The following is a 21,257-nucleotide window of genomic DNA, read 5'->3' on the forward strand; positions in this document are numbered from 1 at the left end:
TATGAAATCCGTTTTTAACACAATCCTGCTTCACTAGATGGAAGCAATTGTACAGTACACTATAAATGTAGAGGGGAGGACTTGGACATGTAATTAAATCTATGGGCCATAAAAAATCTGTTCAGTAGTTCTAAGAGTTTAGTTTAGGATCACTGACGAACCTTGGTGGTGTTCACTGATGGTGTCCACAATAATAATAGCCAAGTGGAAAGCCGAGCTTGCAAAGAAATTTACTTGTTATTTATTTAGTTATTTTGCTGGTGTTATGCCAAGAAGACTCTGCTGAATAAACTTTATTATTACAACCTCTGCTTGATTTTTTGATAACTCTCTCTTACAATCAAAAATCCTTCAGTTCAAGTCAGGGTTGCAGTATAGTTCACACATTTTTAGAGGATATTTTCATTTCGGAGCCCCCATCTTGTTCCCCAGTGCAGTGCCAGGCTCTCGGTGAATGTTTTGGGATTGTTTGTTTGTTTGTTTTTTGGCTGCACTGCACAGCTTGCAGGCTTGTGGGATCTTAGTTCCCTGACCAGGGATTGAACCCGGGCCCTTGGCAGTGAGAGCATGGAGTCCTAACTACCGGACCGCCAGGGAATTCCCTCTTGGTGTTGATGGAAGACACGGCGCAGGTGCTGGAAAAGTCAAGTTCCTCTCCTTGCCCTCAAGGAACTTAGACTAACTTCGAGACAGATAATTATGTCGAAAGTAGAAGGTGAGAGTTTATGAGATAATAATCCCTTTAGTCTTTCATCTCATTCTTGGCTGTTAGGCTCAGGATGGTCTAAATATTTTCTTCACCTTTTCTTATTAGGTACTGTGATACTGGCCAGTCACCAGTAGCGTGTGACAGTGGGCACTTTCTATAAACTCCTCATTGCTCAACCTGCCTCGGTATAAGTTTTGGTAAGTGTTAATTAGTCTTAACCTGGTAAATATTTTAGTTATCAGAAAAGCCCTGATATCTTACTATTAACTACATTATTCTAGTTTTCCTGCAGCTTTCTAATGGGCACATCTTATTCTACAGAAGCTATATAATTTATGTGAAGACAGAGATTCATAACATCAAAGATGAGATGATTCAAACAGTAACCATTTACTTTATTTATTGCCACAGAAATAAAGTTTATTGGAAAACCCATCAAGAAATTATTTTTCCTCTATGAAAATACTCAATATAAGGAATGGGATCTAGGAAGCAACATGACCAACAAAATACGGTCTGGGGAATTCCCTGGAGGTCCAGTGATTATGACTTTACCCTCTCACTGCTGAGGGCCTGGGTTCTATCCCTGGTCGGGAAACTAAAATCCCACAAGCTGTGCAGACAGAAAAAACAAACAAACAGTCTGAGGTCTTATAGATATCAATACTTTTGATAATAGATGACATTCACCTGCCCAAATGAACCAAATGGTTAGCCAAATAACCATTAAAATTTCTTGATTTTCTTTCCATTAAGATGAAAGGTAGGTTGTGCATATCTAGGCCATCTGGTCTGCCTCAATGTCTGATAAACTACTGAGGCAAGTGAATGCTGAATAGATAGCTTCAGTGTTATCTCCAGGCACTGAGCGAGGCAGTCATCGGTCAGCGGCAGCTTGGGATGCAGAGCTCACAGCAGGGCCGAGTGAAGGTTGTGAGGCTGAGGGTCTCCAGGCCTAGGGTAGGCTGGGATGAGTTGAGCACGAAGCAGGCGGGCACACAGGGCCGAGGAATGCGGCACGGTGGGGGACAGCTGTCATAGCAGGTTGGCTCCGGTAACTAAACCGTGTGTGGGCAGATGCTGGGCAGGCAGACTCCACGTCGGCAGCATTTTTCAGATGAGCAGGTGGTGGTGGCAGGGCCGGTGTGGACACTGCGGCAGTAACGGGAAGCACAGCAAGCCATGGCATTGGGACTCTGGTTTGCTTTTGGAGAAATCATTTACTTTAAACCTTTTAGCCTGTTGTGGTATCCAAGTCTAAAGTAAATGGGAGTATTTTGTACCATTTAAAATTCAAAAACTGTAATACACTAGTTCAAATTTCATGTCTACTACTTAATTATAAAATGCTTAGAGACTCTAATGCAAAGTTTTGAATGTAACAAGTAAAAACCTGAATATGAATAGCCAATATTTCAAAGTTCAACAGTGCTCCTCCATTGACAGTCTGGAGTCAGCAAAGAGGAAACTCATAGAAGGTTTTCCCTGGAGAGGCTCTACAAATCTTCTAGTCTGCTCTGCTTCATTTATAGATGAGAAAACGAACATCCAGAGATGGTGCAATTTGCCAAAGGTCACACAGCTGGTTACAGTGACAGTGCCAGGCCTAGCAGTGAAGCCTGCACTCTCCTATCCAGACTTCATTTCACTTTTTCCCAGACTGACATCTCACCATGAACAATTCACTGACAATTTACAAAGTATATATAGTTATAATTTCCTAAATAAGATTTAACAATCCAACTCTAGATTTTCTTAAGTTCATTAAATTGCTCGATATAGCTAATGAAGACTAATATATACTGAGCTCTTACTGTGCTTCCAGCCCTGTACTCAGAGTTTACATTATCTCGCTGAATTTTCCCAACAACCTCATGAGGCAGGCGTCATTTTAGACATGAGTACTCTCAGGTATAGAGAGATAAATAGATTGCGCAAGATCACACAGCCACTATGTGGTCTAGCTGGGACTGCAACCCAGTTCTGTCTGATTTTTAACCTTGTACTTTTAACCAGAATTTGAAACATCCTCCCTTCTGATTGTGCTTTCCTGTTAGTCTATATGAAAGTGTACTTTTAATACTTAATAATTTGGAGGTACTCGTGACTTCTCATATTTTCGTAAGAAGATGGGATAATGTATCTCAGCGTGTTTCATGCTTCCTTTATTAAATTGGGATTGATTGTGACCGCCAGGGAATTCCCTCTTGGTGGGAAAATAATGGAAAATAATGAACCGATGGAATACCATCTTGAGCCCATTGAATTTAGCATTCTTGTCAGTTCCTGTCACTTCACTACTAACAACCCTTCAGTTTCTTCCTTCTCACTGGAGGCAAAAGCCAAAGTCCTTAAAAAAACACTGGCAAGGCTGCTGGCAATCTGTATCTCCCCTCCTCTCCCTAACCTGCCCGATCTCCCTGCCTATCTTTCACCTCAGGCCTACTTTTTGTTCCCTCCACCTCAAATGTTACCTTACTTCTTAGGCTTCCCTGACCACCCCATTTATAACTGAAAATATCCCATGACTGCAGCACACCCTGCCCCTCTCCTGTTTTACATTGCCCTGCAATACTTGTTACCGTCTCTATTTTATTTATTGGCTAACTCTACGAGAATGAAGGCATAATTACATAGTTCACTGCTGTATTCCTAGCGCTTGTCTTAGAGGTGCTAAAAAATATTTGCTGAGTGAATTATTGTGACAAACTACAGATTCAGGTATGTGCCTTTGCTTCAACCTCAAAATGTGAGCTATATATTCTGAGCACCCTAACTCTCTAATGCCCTGTCATAGGTCTATTACCCATGGGTAATTCACTAATCATTTTTTGCTATTGAGAATTAATTTTCCCCCTTTTCCACTCTGTATTCTTGGTAGTCTCCAGGATTTCAAAAAGGGGGGATTTCAAGTTCCTTATAGGTTCCTCAGCAATTTAGAGAGAGTGATCTGTACTTTTACTGGTCTCCGTAGAACAGGACTATCATAACAGCATTAAAAGCATAAGAAGAAAAAACAACTATTAAAATGAAGTCACTATTTGTACTTTCAAGTGGTAAAATAAAATGTTAAATGGTAGATTTCACCTGTTTGTAAAAAGGCCAAACAGTTAAGATGATGGCTGTTTGAGTATTTACAAAAACTGTTTCTCAGTTAAATGTTGTCTAAGAAGGCCCAGTGTAATGAAAGAACCCTGGGGTGGGGGGAGGACCTCAGCTTCCTGGGCCATAAAATGAGCAGACTGAAGATGATCTCCAGGTTACAAAGGTCTTGGAGGCAAAGCCATGGAATTTTCTCATGCCCATCTAAAGTTATATTTCATGTTTATTATTACAACTGATTTAAGAACAATTGTTATAAATCGGTATTTAGATATACATTTTTCATAGGCTTTTTCCAGTTAAATAGAAATTGTTTTCATATCACTAATACTTAAAATTGTAAATCATATCTAAGGGCACATAAACTTAAATGACCATCATAATAACTATATTTAACTCTGATTCATTAGGGGACTAATTATCCAGCTTGTGAACATTTAAGCCCGCTGTAGTTCTCTTCCTATTTTGAACAAGGGCAAAGAATTTGAAAAGCTCAAATTCCAGTTTGTCACCTGTTTATAAGCTCCAAGGACATTACAACCAAGGGCTAAAATGAGTTTTTGGCACCATTCAGAAGTTCCTATTTTGGGTGCTATCCCTTCCACCTTCATTAACTTGAACTGAGAATTACTAGTACCATACCTAATTCATTAATTTCAACTCAAATCATTTCACAAATGTTAAACTTTCATCTTTATATATGACTGCATGGTAAAATACATGATTTTTAAAAGCTGTTGAAAAGAACTTTAAAAATAAAATTTATTAATCAGTTAAATCATACTAGCCTATGGGAGAAAGTTCACATGCTTATTTTTCCAAAGTTCTAATTAAAATTGGGGCAGCATTATTGTGACAGCTAAAGCACCAAACAGTGGGTATAGCTGACCTCCTTAGTCAGAGATAGACTAGACTGGAACATTGGCAAACCACTGTGCAGATTCTCTGGGGTTTAAGACGTTCACCTCTATCACGTATTTAAGTTCTGGCACTCCTACCTAAAACTTGAAGAACATAACACACCTCTTACTTAGTAAGAGAAAAATTAAACTTCTAAGACACACCAAAATAACATTTCTTTCGAGAGTGATAGTTTTTTTACAAAATCACAGCCCTTTATTTTTCATGAGCTTTTATGAGGGTTTCAGCATAATTTGGCCTGAAGTATTCCTATAGGAAAAGTAATAGAATCAAAGTGTGTGACCAGGCTGGGTCTCATCCTCATTGTTAACTACGGGGACTTCATAACTGGATGACCAGATCCTAAACTGGACAGAATAAATCTTAAAGGTGATCCGTCTTTCTGGTAGGTAAAGAAAACACAGAATTGCAATTCTGAGGCTTACAAGGCTTCTTTGGCTAGGAGTGCCACGACAAGGCCTGTAAAGTATATGCTTTGCAGTATGCATATTCCAAAAGCAAGCATTTTTATCTCCCAAACCCTGCATCAGGGGTCATGGGAGAGACAAAAGGAAGGCCCTTCCCGAGTTTAAAATTCAATTCGCAAGGCAGGACTTAGGAAAATTAAACCAAATATTAAACGGAAGAAAATCCCCTGCGTAGAGTAATTGCCAACTTGCGTTGTACAAATCAAAACTGAAATAAAATTTTAGGGCGTTCTAAATAAATAGCTGGAGAAATAGATAAGACAAATCTAAAATGGAAGAAAAGGTGGCGGATTCGAGTTGAAAATGCCAAGTTGAGGACCGAAAGCATTTGGGTAGAAGCAGCCTCCGGGCTGGAAGGCAAATAGCAAACGAGTACTGCCACCAAAGAGCTGGAAAGGCCGATAAATGTTGCAGTGGGTCGGTTTAACTGAAGGAAGTTTCCTCCTCCTCCTCCTCCATTAGCTCGGCCCCAGTTGCAAGCGCAGTGCGCGTCGCCGCGCTCCCGGCCCGCGGCTCGGGTGGGAGCAGGGGGAACAGGCGTGGGAGGGGCGGGGCGAGCGCGGGCGCTCAGCCGGCGCAGGGGCGGGGCGGCTATATTACGTGCGCGGCGCCGCCCCTGCGAGAGGACGTTGCGTGCTCGCTCGCGCCAGGCGAGTCTCCGCGTCTCCCTCGCGAACTCGGTGAAAGGAATTGGCGCCGTTCGACACCAGGCGGATCCGCTCTGCAGCAGCAACCCAGCTCCAGCCGCAGCCGCAGCCGCCGCCTGGGCCGAGGAGCAGCCTCAGCCACCGCCAGTGGCCGAGTGAGCGGAGCCGAGTTTGAGCCAGCGCCTAGCGGTGAATCGGGGCCTCACCATGAGTTCCTCGCCTGTTAATGTGAAAAAGCTGAAGGTGTCGGAGCTGAAGGAGGAGCTCAAGAAGCGGCGCCTGTCCGACAAGGGCCTCAAGGCCGAGCTCATGGAGCGTCTCCAGGCCGCGCTGGACGACGAGGAGGCCGGGGGCCGCCCCGCCATGGAGCCCGGGAACGGCAGCCTAGACCTGGGCGGGGATTCCGCCGGGCGCTCGGGAGCAGGCCTCGAGCAGGAGGCCGCGGCAGGCGGCGATGACGACGAGGAGGAAGAGGAGGAGGAGGAGGAAGGGATAGCCGCCCTGGATGGCGACCAGATGGAGCTCGGGGAGGAGAACGGCGCCGCGGGGGCGGCCGACTCGGGCCCGATGGAGGAGGAGGAAGCCGCCTCGGAGGACGAGAACGGCGACGACCAGGGCTTCCAGGAAGGGGAGGATGAGCTCGGAGACGAGGAGGAAGCCGCGGGCGACGAGAACGGGCACGGGGAGCAGCAGCCTCAACCGCCGGCGGCGCCGCAGCAACAGCCCCAGCAGCAGCGCGGGGCCGCCAAGGAGGCCGCGGGGAAGAGCAGCGGCCCCACGTCGCTGTTCGCGGTGACGGTGGCGCCGCCCGGGGCGAGGCAGGGCCAGCAGCAGGCGGGAGGTAAGAAGAAGGCGGAAGGCGGCGGAGGCGGCGGTCGCCCCGGGGCTCCGGCGGCGGGTGAGTGCTGCGTGGTTGGTTGCGCGCGGCGGGAGGCCCGCGCGGGGTGGGGACCGTGCCCAGGCCTGCCGGAGCCCCGCTGGGGGAGGAGGGAGCCCCGCCGCGGGAGGGAGCCCCCGGGGGGGGCGGGGGCCCCTGCGAGGGGGTGGGGGGGAATCCCGGATTAGACGTGAGGCCTCTGCTCGGTGTGTGACGGCGGCGGCAGCGCCTCCATTATGTGGCTGGAGAGCCGGGGTGGGGGGGGGGGACTGCAGCTGCCGCTGGAGGGGGAGGAGCCGCGGTGGCGCCGCCGTGCTGCGTGCGCGCAGTGCGGGCACATGTCTCGGGGGGAGGGGAGGCCCGGGGCCCCGGCGGCGCGCTGTGGCGGCTCCGGGCCGCGGTATTGTGCAAGGCGCGCCGGGCTCGGCGTGACGTCACTTCCGGCGGGCGGGGCCGGGTGGGTCCAGCGGCGAGCAGTACAATGCGGCCGCGGGGAGCGCGGGCCCGGGTGGGGGAGGGGAGTGCGGGCGGGGCGCTTCGGCCCCTCCCCCCTTCCTGAACTCTCTCTGGGATACACGTGGGCTTCGGGCCTGGGCCGCGCTGAGTTTTCATTAGCATTTTCGAATATTCGAGTAGGTTGGCGAAATTAGCAATGTCCTTAGACTGCGTCACTAATTCTAGTCCAGTTCCAAGCGGGTTTTTCTTTGAATTCTCATTTGAGTCGTCGATAGAAAACACTTAAAAAAATGAACGGGGAAAGTCGAGCTTTTTTGGGGCGTCAAAACAGAATAGATTTTTTTGTTTGTTTTGTTGCGGCGTGGTCTCTTATAAAGGGGTGTCGTGTGTTGTAGGAGACGGCAAAACAGAACAGAAAGGCGGAGATAAAAAGAGAGGTGTTAAAAGACCTCGAGAAGATCATGGCCGTGGCTATTTTGAGTACATTGAAGAGAACAAGTATAGCAGGTAGAGGATGTTAACGTAGTGTTACTTGTCACCTGTTCTTTGTGCTTTGGTGGGGAAAGCTGTATCAGGAGACAATTCTGTCTTTCAGAGCCAAATCTCCTCAGCCACCTGTTGAAGAAGAAGATGAGCACTTCGACGACACAGTTGTTTGTCTTGATACTTGTAAGTGAAGCTGTTTCTCCCCCGTTCCTCCCCCAGTTGTCAAATGTGGTTTTTGGTTACAAAATATTAGAAAACTTAACACGTGTAAACAGCTGTTTTAAAAGTAGGAAGATGATGGCTTATATTCAGATTCTGGTCACTTAATATTTAGTACAGTAGTTGTATTGATAATTTTACAGGCTCTAACAATTTGATGTTTTTTGGTAGGGCTTTAAAGTTCTCATTTGTAGGAATGTGAAATTAATGCCAATATTTGACTGTCTAGCTAATGGAAACTTGTAAGACTACTTATAACTTGTCTATTTAGGCTTCTACGATAAATGTCGTTTTTTTGTGGGATTATGTTAAGTGAGCTCTTTGGGCTTAGTTAAATATTAATGGCTTTTCCATTAGCACGCCATTATATTCCCTATTCTAAAAGATTGTAATAATACTTTTTCAATAACTGCTCTTTTGTTCTCAATTCCAGTTCAGTAGCTGCTGCTTTAAGCTAAGTTGATTTCTTCCAAAGACCTGGGGCAGCAGCAGTGGGCTATCACTGGGCCACTAGCTTTCTTCAGCAGCGAATGGTATCAATGGCAGCGCTGTAAATACTGCTACTTTACCCAGTTGGGTTGCAATTGAGTATGAGGAAGTATTGCAAACCTCTAAATGGGCCTTGGCTGTCAGATTCCTAATTTTTCTAATACAAAAAAAAAATTGTTTGGTGTAGTGATCAGAAAGTACAATTCTTTCTGTGATAGAACAAAGGGTAGAAATAATTGCTTAGAGGTAAGGTGTCAACTTGTCCTGTAGATTAAGGAGTTGAAGCTTAGAGTCTCATGTTTTGGAATACATATGGTTTTCATTTAGATGTGTAAGGCAGTGTAAATATAAGTCTTGATTTCTTATTGCATACGCTTTACTGCATAGTTGAGATAGTGGAGTGTTTGTTTTTTTTTTTTTTAAAGACTTGCCCATGGAAGAGTAGTTGAATGTTTTACGTTAAATTCAGTTGCTTAAATATTGGCGAGATACTGAAGCAATGATTTGGCAAGGTAATACTATTATAAAAGGCTTTTAGCTCCTCACCTAGGGATATCAATTTAAGTGCATTATTGGGTTCAAACACAATTGGTTGAATTGAAAATTCTGTTAGTGATGATCGGGAATAAAAGAACAAAGCTAATTTAAGGAGAATTCCAAACTGTAGATTTAATTTCATATCACCAGTAGCTTTCCAACTTCAGCTCCCTTGACTGAGAACTCAGAAGGTGCATGCTAATGAGCCAGTGACCCAAAGGTAGCTAGGTTAAAGACGTTTTGGATTTGGATTATTCCAAAGTGTGTAATCCCCCATTGTTATTGATTAACAGGCAAGTCTGGGGAAAGGGGACCTAAAATGCTGTAGTAGTAACAGCATTAGATGACCAGGTTTGTATTTTGCAGATTGAAACTGCCTTAACAAGTTTTAGCAAACAATTTAAGATCTAGAGCCCCTGTAAAGTGCAGGATCAACAGCTCATACTCGTATTTTAAAATACGTGATCATGGCCTCCCTTCAGTTTTATTGTGGCACTGGTAAATTCTACCTGGTCTGGCATGCTTCACTTTGATTTCCTGCTATCCTCTACTGCTTGCCTCTAAATCAAGGTAAAGAGCAGAGCAGGTATGTATTAATGTCACATTGTCTTGATTATTTTATATACTTAAAAATATACTAAACCTCGATATTTGTTAGTTGCACAGGTAGTGTATGCTCTAGTTCATAATTTGGCAAGAATTGACTTGGTGGGAGCGGGGCTTGAACTGAAAATTCGAACAACAGCATGATCTGTAAAAATGTATGCAACATTAAGAAATATGAGAAAATTTAATAAAGTTTTGTCTACATAGCAGATACATTTGTATTGGATATCAAAAGAAATAATATGGTATTTGATATAATTGCAGATAATTGTGATCTACATTTTAAAATATCAAGAGATCGCCTCAGTGCTTCTTCCCTTACTATGGAGAGTTTTGCTTTTCTTTGGGCTGGAGGAAGGGCATCCTATGGTGTGTCAAAAGGCAAAGTCTGTTTTGAGATGAAGGTAAATGCAATTTTGTGATGATGTCTTTTTTTCCTTAAGAACCTTTGTGAGTTTTTCCCTGACACTTAGATGTCATTGGAACTTGTAATTTTTCAAGTTTTTGTGGGACTTGGAATCTATGATTTGTAACAGTTTAGGATGTTTGTTATATTAGAAGTTGCCATATAGAGCCAGCCTAATTTTTATTTAGGGTGTTCATTTTTTATCAGGCACTTGAAAGGCCCACCATGGGTTTGAAAATAAATTTGGTTAGGCTTCTGTTTCTGTTCCAGAGAAAAAGCATGTTAAGTGAATACTTTAGTTGGTTTTGAGTATTGAGAATATGTAATTTCAATGTTTTCTTTTAAACATGAATTAATCAAGTACTTAACCATTTTCCGTTTCAAGTTAAAAGCCCTTACATCAGTTGTTGAAGTTCTTGTGAATGTTAGGGGGAAGAGTAGAGTTGGTATCTTTCTGTACTTTGTAGCTGGAGAAAAATTAGCCCATTGCCCGAATGAAATAAACCAGCGTTGGTTCAGTGGTTTATTTTCCTTCGTTTACAGTTTAATCATTTATGATTTGACTTCCAGGTTACAGAGAAGATCCCAGTAAGGCATTTATATACAAAAGATATTGACATACACGAAGTTCGGATTGGCTGGTCACTAACCACAAGTGGAATGTTGCTTGGTAAAGTTTCCATTTGAGTATCTATGTACTCATGAGTGTTCAGGGTTTGATTTCAGTAATTAGACTAGAAGGCATTCTAAACTTTTTGCCTGTTTTTAGAGATGAATAATAATAACATGGACACTGGCTAAATTTTAGCTTTTCTTTCTTTGTGGTTACTTGGTTTATGACTGATGGTTGAAATAGAATATTATCCATGGTATGCAATTTGTCAGCTAGTTATATAACCACCTAGCTCTCATTAACTTTATATCTAGTATAAACCCTACATCTGGGATGTTAAAAGTACGTGGGTCATTGGACTTTTGAAAAACTGATTTCATGAAAGTTAATTATTTTCTTAGGTGAAGAAGAATTTTCTTATGGGTATTCTCTAAAAGGAATAAAAACATGCAGCTGTGAGACTGAAGATTATGGAGAGAAGTTTGATGAAAATGATGTGATTACATGTTTTGTTGTAAGTCGTAGCTAAATTTCTACATATAAATAGCAAGTTAGTAGATAAGAGTATTTTAACATTATATCGTTGTCAGTTTTCAATACTAATTCATTTTGACTGAAAACTACTTAATGTGAAGTTGATCCGAAAATCTAGTCTTTTAGGGCAATATTAATTTCTGCTTGTGGATATAGGTGTTCTAGTTGTATATAACGAAATGTTACCAAAGCTCTTTAACATATAATCTAAATATGTTTTCTACAGGATAAAGCTTCATTCCTAACTTGAATTTTGAAGTTTTTTTTAAAAGAAGTATTATAAGAAGTAGATTAAAACCCATTAATTTTTTTCTCCAATTAACAGAACTTTGAAAGTGATGAAGTAGAACTCTCCTATGCAAAGAATGGACAAGATCTTGGCATTGCCTTCAAAATCAGTAAGGAAGTTCTTGCTGGACGACCACTCTTCCCGCATGTTCTGTGCCACAACTGTGCGGTTGAGTTTAATTTTGGTCAGAAGGAAAAGCCATATTTTCCAATACCTGAAGACTATACTTTTATCCAGAATGTCCCCTTGGAGGATCGAGTTAGAGGACCAAAGGGGCCTGAAGAGAAGAAAGATTGTGAAGTAAGTCACTTTAAAAAAAGAATTTTGAAGGTTGTTTTTGCTTGGCAAAAATGACATTTAGAAGAGTTGGATGGTTGCTCTGTTTAATTTACTAACTGCCATACATGTTAAAGTTCAGATATGTAAACTGAGCTTTTGTGCATTAAAAAAAAATATTTAAAGAATTCTTTCCATTGTAGGTGGTTATGATGATTGGCTTGCCAGGAGCTGGAAAAACTACCTGGGTTACTAAACATGCAGCAGAAAATCCTGGTAAATACAACATTCTTGGAACAAACACCATAATGGATAAAATGATGGTAAGTAGATTGGGCATGATTTCAGCATTTTTAAGACTAGAAGGTATTCGGGGTAACGGTTTTGTCTTTATTCATTTTGTGTTAGTATCTTAGAGATAGGAGTTCGGGCAGTTAAACTGGTTATTTAAGCAGGCTCTTTACCTGTAAGGTAAACTGCCTTCCAATGGCTAGCTTAGGCTTCCTTCTCTTTTCTATAGAAGGTTTTGGACTCGGATTATCCAGTAGCTAAAAATGAATTGAAGCCACTGGGTGTTGTTACAGTATAAAATATCCTTTTCTGTAGCAATGAGAAAAGGCAATATTTAAATTTTGAAACTTTAACTTTTAAAAATAGGTGGCAGGTTTTAAGAAGCAAATGGCAGATACTGGGAAACTAAACACGCTGTTGCAGAGAGCTCCACAGTGTCTTGGAAAGTTTATTGAGATTGCTGCCCGTAAGAAGAGAAATTTCATTTTGGATCAGGTGAGCTGCAGCTTTGAGATTGAAAAAAGTAACTGATAATTACAGAATTAATGTTTGGGGTTATAAACTTTTTTTTTTTTTTTTAAAAAGACAAATGTGTCTGCTGCTGCCCAGAGGAGAAAAATGTGCCTGTTTGCAGGCTTCCAACGAAAAGCTGTTGTAGTTTGCCCAAAAGATGAAGACTATAAGCAAAGAACACAGAAGAAAGCAGAAGTAGAGGGAAAAGACCTACCGGAACATGCAGTCCTCAAAATGAAAGGCATGAAATTTATTTCTACTGTTATGTTAAATATCTTTCTGTGATTTATATCTGTGAACTTAAATTTTGTGTCAGTAATACTGTTTCAGGAGTTAACTCTGTAAATGAGCGTACTTCACTTGTTTAAGAAAATGTAATTAAAACATGAATAGATACTGTATGCTTTGCAGGAATTAAGCTGCTTGAGAGTTGTAGGCTCTAGGATTGTGAATGTGTATGTAGTGGATTTGTAGGTTAATACGATTTAATGTTTTGTAGGAAACTTCACTCTGCCAGAAGTAGCTGAGTGCTTTGATGAAATAACGTATGTTGAACTTCAGAAGGAGGAAGCCCAAAAACTTTTGGAGCAATATAAGGAAGAAAGCAAAAAAGCTCTTCCACCGGAAAAGAAACAGAACACAGGCTCAAAGAAGAGCAATAAAAATAAGAGTGGCAAGAACCAGTTTAACAGAGGTGGTGGCCATAGAGGGCGCGGTGGATTCAATATGCGTGGTGGAAATTTCAGAGGAGGAGGCAAGTTAATTTTGAGTATTATTTATTTGGTTCAATGTTGAAACAAGTGGTAATCTGTAATCTTCTAGTTTGGGTCTGTATGTTTTTCTGCTGAATTTAACATAGGAAGTTTTTGATCCTCACGTCCTAGCTGTCTTAGTAACCATAGTAAAATACTTCATGCGATTTGACGGTAAACACACCTAGGTTATGTTGAATGGTTAAATTAAACATTTTTTTCATAAAATAAAGGAATGGTCCAGAAGAACCCTAAGTCGTGTGTAAAGAAGGTAACAACACACTGTTAAATGAAACGTCTCTTGTTTTAGCTCCTGGGAATCGTGGTGGATATAATAGGAGGGGCAATATGCCACAGAGAGGTGGTGGCGGTGGCGGAAGTGGTGGAATTGGCTATCCATATCCTCGTGGCCCTGTTTTTCCCAGCCGAGGCGGTTATTCAAACAGAGGGAATTACAACAGAGGTGGAATGCCTAACAGAGGGAACTACAACCAGGTAATGATTTAAGATTCCTGTATACACTGTTTCTCTATATAGTTTAGTCTGGAAAGTTAAAGGCATATGTTGCGCAGCCTCAGAAAGAGTTGGGAACACAGCATGTACGCATAGTGATGGTAAAATGAGTCAATTTCATTTATATTGATTTTTCAGGTGCATTAACTAGCAACAAGTCAGGTGATGTCTCATAGCGAATAAGTTAATCACCTGAGAGCAAACGCAGCAGAGAGTGCTCAGAGGTTAATGGCTGACTGGCAATCTTACCTATTTCTGTGGCTGTGTCTCCTCTTCTCCCCCTGCCCCATATACAAACCTAACAACTTGTGCTCTTTTTAAAGGTTCTTTTCTTTTTTGTAGAACTTCAGAGGACGAGGAAACAATCGTGGCTACAAAAATCAATCTCAGGGCTACAACCAGTGGCAGCAGGGTGTAAGTAATTCCTTATGTGCTTTTTTGTACATTTAATTGTATTTTGAATTCGTAAGAGTCAACCTTGAAAAAAGATCTTGTCCAGGGATTGAAGTGTTTATAAGTGTTACAGGGCAAGGTGTGAATTGTGTTGCAGTTGTAGCCATAATGTCTTTTGAAGACAAAATAGGTTGGAGTTTGCTGTAACTTAATATTTTAAATAAAATAGTATTTAATACATATGGTTCTTTTTACTGCTAGCTTTAATTGTATAAACTAACCAAGTCATAATGTGTTTCCTTTTGTAATGTGTATTGATAATGGGATATTAATACCAACTAAATCTGGCTTGATAAATCAGAGGTATGACAGGTATAAATTTGTCTCCAGCAATTACTCTGAATTAGATTGTCATTTCCTAAAAGCAGTTTGAGTGGCTTATTGATGTTTTTTCTTTAAAAAAAAAATTTTCTCTTACAGCAATTCTGGGGTCAGAAGCCATGGAGTCAGCATTATCACCAAGGATATTATTGAATACCCAAATAAAACGAACTGATACATATTTCTCCAAAACCTTCACAAGAAGTCGACTGTTTTCTTTAGTAGGCTAACTTTTTAAACATTCCACAAGAGGAAGTGCCTGCGGGTTCCTTTTTTAGAAGCTTTGTGGGTTGATTTTTTTTTTTTCTTTTCTTTTTTGTACATTTTTAATTGCAGTTTTAAAGTGAATCGTAAGAGAACCTCAGCATTGTGCACGATAAGAGAATGTGTCAGTATTTCAGGGTTCTACATTTTATCTGTAAAATGTGACTTTTTTTTTTATCACAACAAAAGTAAAATGTTGCTTTGTACCTGGTGTCTTTTATTAAGAATTTACTCCCCCCATTTCTCAGAGATAACAGTCGGGAGTTATTGTCACAATATAATAGAAATGTTAGCAACCAGATTCATGTAAGGACTAAGTGGTCCTCATGAATTGCATAAGACTCTGTACTGCTCGTATTACACTCCATCCTCTCTGTAGTTTGCTGAGTAGTGGAGGGGTAAGCTAAATAGTAGTTTTTGACAGTAACTGGGAAGGCTCTTTCTTTTTAAGTAACAATGCAATTGGCATATTTGGGAATGAAGATAAAATTTGGAACTAAGATAGAGAAGATGGAGTGTATGTAGAAGGGCTGTTAAAAATGTAAAACTTGGTTGCATTATTTGTGGAGGCTCAAACTTGTGAAGGTTAAATACCATAATTTTTCCATTTGTTCTGCATTTTGATTCTGAAAAGAAAGCTGGCTTTGCCCATTTCTTATTAAAAAAACTTGTTGTAAATCCAGTTGTCTAATGGGATCTATATGAAGTTAGCTATGTCTGTATGCCCTTCTCCCACAAAATACTGTATAACTAGTGTGCTTGTAGTAGTTAACTCCACCATCTTTGTAAGCTAATGAAATTGTGAGTCACCCATTTATATCTTAATTTTTAATCATGTCAGTTCTTGAATGGGTATCTCCTTAGCCTGCTGATTTCTTTTTCTTTCTAAAGAAAGTGGGTGGAGAAATTAATTTAGACGTTTGTTTGCAATAAAAAGAATTCATTTTACTCTCGTTTTGGGATTCTCGCCATCAAGGTTCAAAATCCCTTTATGAAACTCCCAAGAGGAGAAAATTTAAGTGTGTGCTTTCTGGACAGCTTATTCTCTGTACTTGGAACATTTAGGTTTTAAAAACTTAAATGTGTACTGACAATTGACTTTTTAAATTATGAAGTAAAGTTGAATGCTTCCCTTCCCCTCCCCGCCCAGATGACTTTTAACATTTAATGAGGGGAAAAGGTACTGGCTGGGAGAAGTTAACACTCAGTTTATCATCTTTACAAAACGCTAATGGCTGTCCTCAACTGATAATTATATATACATCTGTATAATACATGAAACTCTGGGAACAGATGCTTTTAGAAGCCATCATGCAAGCCAGTCACTACTACACAACACTGCTAACTTAACTGTAGTTATGTGATAACATTAGATCCCCTAATTGTAATTTTATTGGGTTTGCACAGAACACTTAATCTTCTAAAGGACCCTCACTCATGTGAGGTGAGGAATCAGGAGTCAAACTGTAGAACTAAAACTTGACATCAGTTTAGTGTTTCATTGGTGTTTTAGGTTGCTTCTGGTAAGTATAGGTTTGTTTGTATTTGACTGCTTAGATTTTTGTTTTAGCCATTTAAAATCAGATTTTTAACTATTTATACTCCTAGGAATTTTCTTGCTAAAGGATGAGCTGGAGTTGAGTTTCAGATGATGGTGTAGGTTCAGTTGAGAATTTTTTGGCCTATAACCCTACAGTTAACCATAGGAATACTTAACAGTACAAGATAGTGCCTCAGGGGCTTTTGTCTTTCTAGCAATTAACTTAATGCAAGCAACCATTTGCATGAGTCTGCTTTTCAGTATACATCAGTATTACTGGGGTTGTATAGACTTATGCGGGGGGTGGGGGGGAGTAAGGTTTGTTGCTAATCAGTGTTTGTGTCCTAAATGTTTAGGTGCTATTGAAAAATCTTGGATATACCTTCTAGCTTAAAATTGCTTATTAAAGAATTCATATTCTAATCATCGCAGTGGGAGAGTGATGGCCAAGTGACATTTGGTAGGCTGTCATGCCTGTGCAGCACAGAAAATTTTGGGAAGAGAGATGGGATAGATAAAAATGCCCAGGAAAATGTTAAGTTTGAAGAAGCAGTTTCAAGGTCAGAATTAATAGTAACACCTGCATTTGTATGAAGTGACATAATCCTAGAGAGTATTTAAGAAATTAAGAAGAGGGAGTGCACCATATAGCAAATAAAAAAAGTTGATGCCAAGTTTGGCAGAACGAGATCTGTAAATGGGAAACTCGGTTCATTGTTCACCCCTTCCCTTGCCGACCTCCCCTCAATGGCAAGCAAAACACTGAATAAACAAAAATTATCTGAACAGATGTCCCAATTATACCCTGAGAAAACTCACCTGTGAGATTGCTCTTGGTTTAAGGGGTGCTTTCACTAGAAACTTTTGCATATAGTTACTTAATACCTATCATCCTGAAGCAAGAATTGGATTAGATTGGTTACTAAGACATTAATCAGGAAAGAACAGAAAGTGCTTTAAGTTAGAAATCATAAAGTAACTGGAACTGTAAAAAGTTTTCTTTGTTGCTGGTAGTTTACGCCTTGTTACTCCTATCTAGCCTTTGGTGGCTGGCTCTGGCTCAGACCTAGAAGGCTGAGACCAGCTTCTGGCCCTGATACCCAGACAGCAAGATGAAACCTTAAAAATGAAGTATGAGTCAAATCAATATGACATTGAAGTGACAAGAAGCCATATTAAATCTAGGAAACGATAAGCTGTCATTTGCCTAGGATCCTGTCTGAAAATAAATATGGAACTAGATGTCTTGAACACTCACAAGATTTTAAAGCTTCTTAAAGACAGTTTTCCTTGAAAAAATACTGTTTTCGAGGAAAGGTAACTTGGTAGTATTTCTTTTTCACCTCCTGTGGAGTTTACTTTCATGGATAGACTGTTTTGTATTCGCCTCAGTTGTGGAAATTGACATTTTTCTATGAACTTTTACTTAATATAAATTGGCTTTTATCCTAGGATTGTTTTTTATAACCCATCCCATTGCACAAATGAGGAAACATTTTGATAGCTTATAAGGCAATGGTATAGGCATCTTTCACACGTAAAGATCTGTAAGGGTATTTCTGATGTGCTTTAAAAGCCTAAACCAGAATAAACTTACTAAGGAAGGCATAAACTTGTATCTTCAGTCCAAGTCGTAGTTGCTGGTATTAGACATAAAACACATCTTAAAATCATTAGTTTCCATAATTTCCTTCTTACACATTGAAATGTTTTGAATCTAGACTTGGTCATTGTTCATATTTCTGGGGCTCTGGACTTTATAAAAATGGGTTTAGGTTTTAACATTTTAGTAATAGTTAATGAAAGTAAGGGTGTATGTTAATGGCAATGGCCTGGCAATAAGTTGCAATGCTTAGTTTATGTGTTGGAACTCTTGCTTATGCGTGAGTTTTAAGGGACTGTTAAATTAGTGCTTTGAATTAGAAACTTACCAACTGCCTCATCTCTAAACAGCAGTTTGGACTTATTAGGTTAAACCATGGTTTCTTCAAATCATTAATTGCCTTAACTAAAAAATAGGTAAAACTGCAATATCCTTGTGATGTGGAGAGCCTTTATCTTGGGTAATTTTCAGATGTGACTTTTTTTGGCCTTGTCATTGCACAACTTCTGTGCTAAAACATGCAGGTAATAGATCTAGCCAGTTCAGTGCTTAGGCTGCTCTAATCCCTAGTTCTTAACTTAGTACTACAGGTACATGTTTACAAGACATATAGTAAAATTACATTGTCCACCTAACTCCTGTTGAAGTGACATTTGTTTTATTAATCCATACTAATCTTGATGTTTGAAAAGTAAATCCTTAAGAATTTGGAAATGACTTACAGTACTGATGGATGTAGTATGTGTCCCCTAGTGTTGAGGTAGGAAAAAAATCAAAACCCAGCATCCCCAAGTACCTTAACGTTAATCTTAAACTATAAACTTGTGAATTTGAACAGGAAATAACCTACCTTAACATATAATTTTTATATATTTTGCTGATTAGGTATGCCATTTTATTTGGTGGTCACATTTAGTAAATTTCAACCATGCAGATAGCTGGATCTCAGAAAATAATAGCTTTAGGTAAGAGGGAAATGGCTAACAAAGATAAGTAGGCATATATACTTTCACATCTTAGCCGATTGACTAAAGATATAGGGTGATAGGATATGTTCAATTAGTTTGCCCAAGGAATTAGTCCATGAGGAATGGTAGACTGGAAATAGGTGGGAATATTACCCATAATGTTAACCAGAATTACTCAAAAAAATGTAACACCTGTAAATTGTGCAGTTAGGTTGGGAATGTGCTGTCCACCTGGGAAGCTGAATAAGTACAACTTGTTGGCATTATGTAGACAGTTGGTGCTTTCACTGGTGATTGTAGATCCAATATTAGGGGAGTAAATGTTGCAGATAACTGATAGGCCAGGACATCTGTAATCCGTTTGGTTAGGTGAGTTATTGGGACAAGAACTTAATCGTGTGTTTAATGTGTAATCATTTTATCACCTAGGAGTATTACAATTTTTTTTTTCCTTTTCATGCCAGGAATCAACATATACTTGCATCTTGACAAGGAACAGGGGTTTTGCTTTTAAACAAAACTGGATCTGTGGGTATGAGAAACTATTATAGTTGAAAGTGATGTGGGAATACCAGTCCAGTCAAATGGAGAAATGTCTTATGGAAAGTTAATTTGTTCTGTTAATTTGTTCAGTTGTTCAAATATTTCAGTTAAAATCACAGCGCAACACCAATGGCACAGCAGTTATTCCTGAGCATGCCCAGCTTGGGTATCTGCACAACTGGATGTTATGAAGGGACTACAGGCCTGGAAAGCTAGCATAGTGTTTAAAACCTGTAAACACTGAACTGTTGTGGCATGTTCTTTTCTGCCAGTCCTCTAATACTCCATTCTGTGATCTTACAAGAAGTAAAATTAGTTTTGCCTAGTAAGATATTTTATACTTGCCAAGCACTTGAGAAGCACTGCCACAAATTAGTACCAGCCAAAATTTTTTTTTTTTTTTTAAAAAGCAAAAGCGATGAAGAACTTTGAGATGGCCACTGTAGACATTTAACTTGCGTGGCTTTCATGAGAACGAAAAAAGAGATGCAGAGAAAGTGAGATAAAGTTAATACCTCAGAAGAACAGTTGAAGCTTACTTGAATGACAGGATAACTTTGTACTAAGGATAACTTAGTAATGACATAACTTTGTAATAAGTAGTTGTTAATAAGGTATCCTTTCAGTTGTCTGTAGTTAAGGGAGATGGGAGAGTCACGGTCAAGAACAACAAAAGGTTCCAACTTACTTTTTTTTTTTGAAAAAATAAAAAATAATGTGCTGATTTAAATTTCATCTCCTTTTCCTTAGTCTGTCCATGTGAATGTGCTGTGTGGAAGAGTAAAAGGGTCCAAGTAAATGTGTTCCAGTGATTCCAATAGGTATTCCGAATTAATTGCTGCTTGTACATTTAACACGTGTTATACTGGGCTTCCAGGATCACCTTAATTAGAACAACTCTTATTTTAAAAAGGCAGGGGAAAGGGAGAAATTGGTAACTAAGTGCATAGATTTGTTTGTAACAGGAAAGAAAGGTTCTCTAGTATCTCTTTTGCATACCTGAAATGTGAGGTATTTGGTGGTACGTTAGCAATTGGTGGTCCTCTTGCATAGGTTAAAGGCAGTACATGCAAATAGAGCCAAGTCCCTTTAAGGTTAAATCCTTATTCTAATGGTTCAAATTCCTTCTATTTAATGTTATGTAAGACATTGTTTCAATATCCTCCCTACTTGTAGAGTTGAAATACTTCCTTACAATATTCTAATACAAAGATAGCTAGGATACCTATGTCCTTGGGTTCCCAAAATCTTTCTGTATCTGTATTAAATGCACAAATACTTTTTGTTAGCTTATAATAACTTGGAAAATGATCTTTTTGGATAATGAAGTGATGTAAATTTACATCAAAGTACAAAAAGATCAAGAAGTGAAATTTAAGACAAGGACTTTGATTATGTTAGTCCAGAGCATGTACTTTCTTGTTGCCCTGAAATTATTTAAAGACTTAATAAGAAGCTTAGAAGAAATTAGTTTTTCCCACTACATACTTGAGAATAATGTATTTTGGTGAAGTGAGAGGACTTGGCTGCTGTACTGACTGAAAATATAACTACCAGGGTTTCCTCAGTGAAATACAGTTCTACTCTGTCAAATAAAAGCAATCTCTAAAGACTTGAAGAGCAGACAACTTAGAGTAAAAGGTAAAAACTCAAAGCCATTTCTGTTCATTTGAGAGAAACAAACTAGAAAGATGTTTTTAAAGCAAACTTAGAATTTAGATAGTAGAACACGTGTCATTTCACGTGACTAGTCCTTGTGGTCTAAGGGGGAAGACATTTTTATGAAAACTTAACCCTTTAAGAAACCAGTATATGCAAATTTGAATCCCCTAAGGGTAGGCCATATATAATAGGTGTTTTAC

General features: G+C 39.8%; 2 protein-coding genes across 3 annotated transcripts; one reads left to right on the forward strand and one right to left on the reverse strand.

Annotated features, from left to right (window-relative positions):
- Positions 1 to 231: 231 nt before the first annotated feature.
- LOC113628606 (keratin-associated protein 3-3-like) lies at positions 232 to 4,779 on the reverse strand. The gene is given in 1 exon segment (XM_027122409.1): positions 232 to 4,779. A coding segment is annotated over 1 exon segment (336 nt). The 5' UTR covers positions 1,930 to 4,779; the 3' UTR covers positions 232 to 1,593.
- Positions 4,780 to 5,821: 1,042 nt separating this feature from the next.
- HNRNPU (heterogeneous nuclear ribonucleoprotein U) lies at positions 5,822 to 15,689 on the forward strand. Of its 2 annotated transcripts, none has more exons than XM_027122407.1 (14): positions 5,822 to 6,687; positions 7,575 to 7,686; positions 7,775 to 7,848; positions 9,781 to 9,920; positions 10,493 to 10,592; positions 10,937 to 11,049; positions 11,395 to 11,658; positions 11,838 to 11,957; positions 12,292 to 12,420; positions 12,511 to 12,679; positions 12,938 to 13,192; positions 13,501 to 13,685; positions 14,046 to 14,117; positions 14,577 to 15,689. In XM_027122407.1, exons 1-14 carry the CDS (start codon positions 6,054 to 6,056, stop codon positions 14,628 to 14,630), a joined length of 2,421 nt encoding a protein of 806 aa, XP_026978208.1. In that variant the 5' UTR covers positions 5,822 to 6,053; the 3' UTR covers positions 14,631 to 15,689. The 2 variants fall into 2 exon arrangements, with proteins under 2 accessions (XP_026978208.1, XP_026978207.1); XM_027122406.1 differs by having other exon boundaries at positions 5,871 to 6,744.
- Positions 15,690 to 21,257: the final 5,568 nt, after the last annotated feature.

This window comes from Aethalodelphis obliquidens, unplaced genomic scaffold, assembly GCF_003676395.1.
Source record: "Aethalodelphis obliquidens isolate GAN/ISIS:26980383/991018 unplaced genomic scaffold, ASM367639v1 scaffold24, whole genome shotgun sequence".
Taxonomy (NCBI): Eukaryota; Metazoa; Chordata; class Mammalia; order Artiodactyla; family Delphinidae; genus Aethalodelphis; species Aethalodelphis obliquidens.

Coding starts and splice junctions, on each gene's coding strand:
- HNRNPU (XM_027122406.1), top strand. CDS start 6,054: ATGAGTTCCTCGCCTGTTAATGTGAAAAAGCTGAAGGTGTCGGAGCTG. Junction 10,593..10,936: donor CACAAGTGGAATGTTGCTTG/GTAAAGTTTCCA, acceptor TTATTTTCTTAG/GTGAAGAAGAATTTTCTTAT. Junction 11,659..11,837: donor AAGAGAAGAAAGATTGTGAA/GTAAGTCACTTT, acceptor TTTCCATTGTAG/GTGGTTATGATGATTGGCTT.